Source organism: Xyrauchen texanus, chromosome 33 (assembly GCF_025860055.1).
Source record: "Xyrauchen texanus isolate HMW12.3.18 chromosome 33, RBS_HiC_50CHRs, whole genome shotgun sequence".
In the NCBI taxonomy this organism is placed as follows: Eukaryota; Metazoa; Chordata; class Actinopteri; order Cypriniformes; family Catostomidae; genus Xyrauchen; species Xyrauchen texanus.
The window spans coordinates 30,469,957-30,479,061 of record NC_068308.1 but is presented as its reverse complement, the minus strand read 5'-3'; the positions used below and the strand labels follow the sequence as shown (position 1 = coordinate 30,479,061).

Here is a 9,105-nt window from a genome sequence, read left to right as displayed (position 1 = left end):
GGAGTGAAGTTATGAGAAGAGATTGTAGGGTGGATAATTCATGTAGGCTGTTTTTACAGTATCTTGAACATGTTTCTTATTATCTAAACAAGCCACTGAGGAAATCTATGTATCAGCTATACCTTAAACTGGCTTTTCTTTGCGACTTGTTGCTCTTTGGTACAAATGTGTGTAGAATTAATTCATAATGTTCAAGCAGAATTAGAGTAAAGGAAAAGCTTGTCTCCAGGATATCATGAAAAACTAATAAAATGCTGTGCATTACTCTTGATCACCTGCATTCTGTATCAGTTGTTGCATTGTGTCTAGATTGGGTTTTATGATAAACAGCAAAAAAAAAATTCCGCTCTAGTGTGCTGAGTCTTGTATGTTTATTGTGACAATACGAGCTTTGACTACCATGCTTACATAAAATACAGACTCAACATCAGAATATAAACTCCAGGTGAAAGTAAAGTAAATAAGACAGGAATATATTACTATTGTGTACAACAAATCCTCAAAGTAATAATAATACTGTATCATGTTATAATGACTAACTGGACAACAATAAATAATTGTTTGGTTATAAAATGTATAAATAACAACTGAATTCCATAATGTTGCTGGGTGAAGTAGTAGGTTTTGCACAAAAAATAATATTGTTTCGTAAAAATACATGTAGTAGGTAAATATATATTTTTTTATCACTGTGGAAAAACTGGAATACATGCATTAATTATCTTTAACAAGATTTTTATTTCATTAAACATTTTGAATGTACTTGGCTACAATGGTTGATAGGATGATTTTAAATTTTTTATTTAAAATACATTTTATGTGATTTTTTTTCAGCAAACATTTTCAAAATTGGGCCCTGGCTTGGTCGGATTCTTGGGGCCTCAGAAATCGTAAAACCGCCCCTGGGGCCATGCCATCTGTTGCAGGGATCCCTGTTATTCTAATCTATTCTATTTGCAAAAGAAATGTTTAAGAGTCTACAATTTATATTTCCTATTGACACATCAAAGCTGAAGATATAAATAACCATCTTAAGACAAATGTTTTTGTGAAATGTCTTAAGTGCCAAAGACGTTTGCACAGTACTGTATATAATACAATAATAATAAAATACTGTACATAACTGTAGATATGTAATCTCTAAGTACTTCTGCACTTACAGACATGCATTCATACTCATTGTTTTTCCACATAAATTGAAATGATACATTATTTGACTTCTCATGTACTATGCATGCAAATAAAAAAAAACTTTTGATTTGCATCCTGTCTGAAGTAGCTAAAGATAAATCTATCAGTGCTGATTGTGACTTGCTTCAATACCTCTGTCTAATGTATACCCTATACAAGTCTGGATTTATTTTATAGTTGAATTACCTACTATTATTTTATATATAGTTTTGTCAAAATAATAATCCATAGATATGACCACACTGCTACAGTCTAAGTCAATTAATGTGAACTTCTGAAAGGACTGTTTAATGAAAAAAGCTTTTTTCAGGTTATCTTTCAATTGTGTAAGAGCTTTTGTCCTAGCATGATTGAAAGTCTGCACTGCAAGTCAGAAATCTTATCGTCTCGGCCTGTATTGGGTTTGTTCAGGAAATTTATCAAGGCTTATTGATTTTTTTTTTTACTTAGGCATTTAATGGTTTGTGAGTTACTGCTTTTACAATGTGTTAATTACCATCTAATAAGAGGACAGAGAGCTGATAAAAGCCTTTACTTAAATGGAGGGAAAATGAATTAGAGAGGGATTAATCAATTAAAAATATCTCACTATAAAGCCCAAATTATACAGTACTCCTGTTTTGAATTGAACGCTTATTATCTGACTGCGAACAGTGGAATGCTAGCCTTTCAAAGTGTACTTCATTTGACTGTACGCACATACACAGGCAGTTTGTGCATGCACGGTACTACTGCTATGAGAGACTACACTATGTATCTTCGAATGAAGTGTTTAGAATCATAAAGATGTTTTTATATTCCTTCAGACTTGATTTATATACAAATGCAGGTATTTCCTCCTGACCTCCTGCACTGTTGTTGTTTTCAGATTAGTCTCCTGTTGTTTAGCAGTGATTAAATCTTCTAGCTCTTCTTTGTGACAGCAACGGCGCAACTGTGAGTGTTGCCACCTTGAGGACTCGCTAATTAGTGCAAATAATTCTATGCACAATCACATACTGCGTGTTCAGAGAACGCACGGTTAAAACATGAATATCTTAGCTTTGTAGGTCCATACAATGCATGTGAATGGTAACCAGAACTCCAAAATGGAGAAATAGTCAGCATAAATAAATCCATAAAACCAAAATATAACACCCTTTTCACTGTACATCTTGGCAGCAGTCTCCTTGGTGATCTTGATTTCAAGCTCGAGCGCCCTGCGCATAGTCAAGTACTAGGAAGTGTAATCGAGTTTGAAATCAAGATTCTTACCCGAAACCAATGGGATTGCTTCAGAAGACATTGATTAAAACACTGGAGTCCTATGGATTACTTTTATGTTGACTTAATTTCCACTTTGGAGGCATGATCACCATTCACTTGCATTGTATGGACCTACAGAGCTGATATATTCTTCTAAAAATATTTGTTTGTGTTCAGCAAAAGTAAGAAAAATTAAATACTAAAAAGAAAGAGTAAATACTGTGAGAATTTTCATTTTTGGGTGAACTATTTCTTTAATTTAAACTTTATAATTGGATTAGTGATATTAAGGGTATACTACACTTAACAATTAAATGAATGTCATAACTTATAATAATAATGCACGCACACATACATAATAATAATCTCATGCTCTTGTCATTCCAAACCTGAATTACTTTCTTTCTACCATGGAACACAAAATTAGTTATTTATAGAAGAATGTTGACACTTCACAATGACAGTGAATGGTGACCATGACTGTCAATCTTAAATTTGGGACTGTTCCTTGATCAAAGCTATAGTATGACTTTTTAAGACTTGGAATATTTTGTACGAGCCACATTGCTACTTTTATTATGCTTCTTCTTTTTTTTTCATAATAAAAACAAAGTTGTACCAATCATGTATGGGTTTCTTTTATACCTGGGACAATCAATGTTAGGTAGAAAGTTAACGACTGATATTCACCATTCATTTTCATAAAAAGAAAATTCCATAAAATAAAAGTGAATGGTGCCTAATGTGCTCATTTTGTGTTACATTGGAGAAAAAAGTCACAGAACATGATGGAGAAACAACAACATGAGAGCAAGTGATTGAGGAATTAATTTTCATATTTGGATGAACTATCCCTTTAAGATCAGTCTGGAGAGAAAGGCAGATGGTGTAACTTTGATCAAAAGAGAATGCACTCAGTGACATCCTGTAAACACTCTCACACACACCTCAAGGTAAGTCTCAGACATGTTTTTTGAAAACAAGAGCAGTTGTGGTTTTCTCACGTGTGTGCGTTCCTACAACAGAAGGAAAACAATGCTTTCTACAGCAAATGTCCAATATAAGTCATGCATTTTTAACATGTGCATGCAGACTGTGGTCTGGGCGAATAAAGTTGCAGTCGACAACAAGAATGCGAGGCACTCAGTGGGATCCGTTTTGTAAAAATAGTGCTCTTTAATATAAATTATGGAAACATCTTATAAATATAAATATGTGCAAAGTTTCTTGCTGCATTTTCTATTTTAATGCCTTTGTTTTTTGATCTTCAAGCTTGCGCTGAGGTCATCAGACCAGACATTAAGATGAGACATCTTTATAAAAGACAGTAGAAAACATGCTGTCCTATTGGTGGCCACACATGTAAACACCTTGATTTGACAAAATATGAAACAAAAAGACAATCTGCAAGTGGAACTGTAAGCCCTTCCATAGACTCAGAATACATTCAGTGAATAGCAGACGTCAAGTCCTGCTAGTGAAACAAACACTGTGTCATTGTTTTGAAGCATAACTGATTTTTCATGAGCGCAAAATACAAATGCCTCTCCGTGTGATGAGAGAAGCACAGTCCTACATGTCAAACACCACATTAAATCAGTTAAGAAAGATTTTACATACTGTGCTTGTATTTGTTTCACAGTATATGAACGTCAATTTATGTATATGTTCATATCTACTTGGAATTTAATCATAAATGTTGTTCAGTTGTTGCCTGCCTTTTCCTAGCACAAATTAATCTAATATTTGCTTTGGCTCCTGTCAAGTTACAAAGTAACAGTCCACTGAGCTGTCCTCAGGGGCCGTTTTCTCCAGAGAGGGCTAAGGGAGGTCAGAGGCTGAAACTGTCCAAAGTTACAGGCCTCTCGTCCAGTTCATACGGTTCACGCGTTCTTTGACTCTAGTCCCTTGTATTGACCCATTTCTTTCAGTCACCAGAGTAGACACAGCAGTGTCAGTTGGGAGCGGTAAGTAGCCACCCCCACGCCCACTTATGAGGCAATTACGCTTGGCAAGAAGCAGTGGAATTGTGTTCGTCATCGCAAACACCAATGTTTTCCTTCCAGGAGAAAGTAAAAAATGTTGAGCTTGATAAAACAGATTGAGGGAGCCTCTCTCGATCAATGGCGAGAAGCTGGACTGTAGCCATAGCAGCACACTTAACTCCTGTACTGATCAACTATCACTTGTGGTTATCTTCAGCAGTCTGTCTTGGAGACTGGCCAGTGACAGACAGAACAGGATACAAAGAGACAACAAATGTGATCTGCGCATCCGTTCTTATCAACAGCAACTGAGATGTCAGATCCTTGCCACGACCACTTAAGTAGAAGTACATATCTCAGGCTGTCCTTCCAATGGCATACCCTGCCAAAGGTTCACAATCCAGAGGTCGAAGGCACATCTGGCCTGCAATACTGACAGACACACGAGGTCAGGCGCAGTCAATCTCCACTTACGCAATTCTGCACCATTGCGGGCATTTACTGGCATGCACGTCTTCTGTGCACGTAGCCCTTCTAATCTAAAACACATCTGGGGCTCTAAATAATAGCTAGATAGGAGCATCATACTCCTCTAGGAACTCTTGGAGTGGATGAGGCAGCTGGTCCTGTTTGGTGGACACATCAATATGGCCATTTAAAGTCTTGCGACAAAGATGCTGCAAACTAGACATGCTGGATGCAAGTGGACGCAGTAGCTCCAGAGGGATCTTCTCATCACCAGAGTAAATGAAGTATGCACTCCCATCTCCTGCACTTCCACCATCTACAACACTGTTCCCTTTAGCCTGGACCTTGGATGAGGTCCCCGTCCCATTGGTAGAGGGCATGTAATGATGGATGAGTTTGAGAACACAATCAAAACGCGGTACCGCCTGTTTACTCTGCGGTTCTGTCTGCAAGAAGAAGGAGCTGGCGTCACACTGGATGCGCAGGTTTTTGGTGCCTGTAGTTGTTTTCACGCTGAGTGTGAAAAAGTGGTGGTGGTCTGAGCTGTCACGCACTAAGAAGGTGCCCGAGGGCTCTGCGCTCAGAAGTGCGCTGGCCTCCTTCCCACTCACGGTGCTCCAGTAAAAGCCACTCTCTTGTAGTTTGCGTGCAGCTGTGAGCACCATCTGATACTGCGCCCTAGAACTGAAGGTTTTGTACCGGTGGGGGGGCAGCCGCACGCCGCCTTCAAAGGGGCTGCTGCTCATGGCGCTGTCAAACCTACTGTGCGTTACCATGGCGCTCTGCCCACCCCCTGTACCGCCCGGCAACCACTGGTGCTCGGGGTCCAGGGCCGACGGGCCGTCCCAGCCAGGGTGCTCATGCACCGGAGAGCACCAACACAACGCCCAGAGCTCTGTCGTCTCCTCCACATCCAGAAGAAATGGTGTCTCAGTGGGTATGGAAGGCAGCTAAGAGAGGGAAAAACGAAATGGAAAAAAGTCAGCATCTACCAACATCTGCAATGACATCAGCTTTATGATGGCTCAGATTTAAACTTGCCCCATTTATAGTACTTATACTGTAGCTGGATTTGATGTTTCTCACATGTGTTGCCCTTCAATTAAAAACAGCCCCCTTCCTTGTCACGTTTACACTTTAACCATTTCAATGATGGAATTGTCCTATCTGGAGATAAATTAATTAGTTGGCAATCTAAGCTTTATTTTTAGTCCAAGCCAACTGTTCTGCCGCCGACCGTGTAAACCCGATATAGGCTACACTTCGATCGCTCTCTCGGGCTATTAAAATACAAGTTATGAATGAGGTCCTCCAGTTCGTTGAGAATAACCCAATTCCTCATTCATGACACACGGTCTGTGGTTCGAGTTACATTGTAACTACCCCTTCACTGACTGGAAAATAAATCCACCAACTTATTCAGGTTACACGGACACCGTTTTAGTTCGAATTGCCCACATTTAAAGGGGAAATAAAGCAGATTTTAAACTATTATACAATAGCGCACGTACCAAAGGTTGATTACACCGGGACAGCACTGTGCATATTAATGAGCCGTTCACACCGAACGCGGTTTTCCGTCCGTCCATGCTTCTTTTACGTAAACATGCGCGAGACAGATGTCTTTAACCGTAGCGCTGCGTCTTGCCTTGGAGAACTTAAACATTTCAAAACGGCCTGTGGCACTCGCTTTCGGTTCTATTCGCAAGGACGTATTCGGAGTGAACTGCCCCTAGTCGATACAATAAAACAACGCTGAGTGCATTACAATAAAGATTAAAACGTTTATATTTACCTTCAAAGCGTTATCCGAATAAATCTGGGACCTTTCTTAAAACATAGTTCCTTGTATGATTCTCTCAGAAATGTTTATGAAAAATAGACCCTCTTTTAAAGTGATAAAGATCAGTTTCATGTCAGTTGTTGAACAGTTGATCAGTGATCAGCTGTGTTAAAGTCTGTAAGAGGTAGTAGAGGTATCTACTGTTTGTGCCATCGAGTTAAAGTACTGACTGATATTTCTAAAACGCTCCACCCCTCGGTGTTCCAGTAAAGCAACCACACACACACACACACACACACACACACACGTGGCGGATTGCCAATAAATAATCAGTGTGACCCTTTTTTACGGGATTTCTTCCCCCCCTTCTCCGTTCACACAAGGTGAAAAAGTGGCATTGCCCTTGCGGATAAAAATGCGGTCGGTGTGTTTTGACTATGATCACTGACCACACACATGTTGCATATTATTTCTGTTTTATTTACACTCATTTTGATTTATCCATTGATTGATTTGTGCAGAGTCTTGGATTCTAAAGTAATTTACGGTCATCACGAACTTTCATGAAGAACAATGGGGAGGGGAGGAGGTGTTTCAAAACAATTCAAGGCTATATGGCAAGGTGGTCAAATTCATATGCGATTATAGTATAGTTTCTAGTATAGTATAGTATAGTATAGTATAGTATAGTATAGTATAGTATAATATAGTATAGTATAGTATAGTATAGTATAGTATAGTATAGTCAAGGCTTACTCCATTATTGACACATTCATAGCATACTCGCTGGATATGTTCCATACGCCAACTATCCACCTTATTTTTCAGCAAAACTAGGGTGCTGTCATTATTAACCCTGAATGTGGACCACTTCTGGTATAAGGCACTTCCAGCTATTTTAGCTATACAAAAATACTACATTATGCTTATTTATATTATAGGCTGGCAATAAATGTATTGGTTTTGAGAGCATATAGTTTTACCGTTTATCGCATTATTGTTTTACCGTTCATCACATCTTCCACAAAATGTACTCAACCAGCAGAGAGGAGAAAGCAGCAGGGAAAATACTACTTCAACTTTCTTTGCATTAAAAAGGGCATCTTGTTTCATCTTGGCAAAATAATAAACGCATTTTTCTCTCCGTTCTTGTCAGAGAGCATTCTCTCTTTCTTAGCCATGCATAGTAAACAGACACGAAGATCACGGATTCAGCATGGATCATGAAACATTGCCTTTGGAAATAAAAAAAATAAAGGCATCATTGGAGGATGACAGCAGTAGACCATCCTACACTCCAAAATACAACATTGGGGATATTTTTGCATTGTTAAACCTAATGCTTTGTATATTTAGGGATCAAGTCTAGGATGTAGCCTATTGTATAATTCTGCCAACGCTGTGTATACATTTAAAAGGAAGAGATAAAAGCACTGAAATCAGTTGAAGACTAGAAAGTGCGCAAAACAAGACAAAGCAACACACATCAAGTGCTCCTTTCATGTTTTAAGAAGTCACTTTTTTTTGTTTGTCATCTCTGACTTACACTGACATCTAGTGGCGTGGATGCAGCATTCAAAATCAATGGTTTTCAGTTACAGATGCAATAGTTCATATAATTCACTATTCACAGTCAGCCATGATTAATTTAATCCAAGAGGGAAAGTGTCCAATAACAGAGTGGTTACTGAAATAGAGTAGTATTCAACTAGTCATGCGATTCTAATATGGCAGCCCCATTAAGGGGACCCTCTCATGTACAATAAAACAGCTTTTATAAAGTTGAAGTTATAGAATCTTCATATCATGTGAGTAGACATGGTTTTATATATATATATATATATATATATATATATATATATATATATATATATATATATATATATATATATATATATATAACTTGCATTTTATGGACCTACAGAGCTGAGATATTCTTCTAAAAATCATACACATCTGGGATGGTATGAGGGTGAGTAAATAATGAGAGAATTTAAATTTTTGGGGAACTGTTATTTTAAAAGAAATTGCTCTTAACAAAAGGAATAGTAATTTTGAAACATTCAGTTTCAGTTGAATTTTTATTTTTTTTATAATTAAATATTGATCTGTTTCTTACCCACACCTATAATGTCACTTCTAAAGATATGGATTTAACAACTGGAGTTGGATGCATTACTTTTATGCTGCCTTTATGTGCTTTTTGGACTTTAAAGTTCTTGCCACCATTCACTTGAATTGTATGGACCTACAGAGCTGAAATATTCGTCTGAAAATCTTTGTTTGTGTTCAGAGGAAGTCATACACATCTTGGATGTCATGAGGGTGAGGAAATGATGAGAGAATTGTAATTTTTGGGTGAACTACTACTAAAGAAAAAAATGACTATGTGCTCCTTTAAATAAAGTTTTCATATTCAAGTTCCTGTAAAAC

At 37.8% G+C, this 9,105-nt stretch overlaps 1 protein-coding gene across 1 annotated transcript; it reads right to left on the bottom strand.

Annotated features, from left to right (window-relative positions):
* Window positions 1–412: 412 nt before the first annotated feature.
* Window positions 413–6,909, bottom strand: socs3b (suppressor of cytokine signaling 3b). Its single transcript, XM_052103485.1, has 2 exons — window positions 6,685–6,909; window positions 413–5,839 (listed from the first exon to the last, which is right to left on the bottom strand). The coding sequence occupies exon 2, from the start codon at window positions 5,663–5,665 to the stop codon at window positions 4,991–4,993; it is 675 nt and encodes a 224-aa protein (XP_051959445.1). The 5' UTR covers window positions 5,666–5,839; window positions 6,685–6,909; the 3' UTR covers window positions 413–4,990.
* Between the last annotated feature and the right edge of the window lie 2,196 nt (window positions 6,910–9,105).

What these genes read in the sequence shown, in the direction of transcription:
- socs3b (XM_052103485.1), bottom strand. Translation starts at nt 5,665, where the DNA reads ATGGTAACGCACAGTAGGTTTGACAGCGCCATGAGCAGCAGCCCCTTT.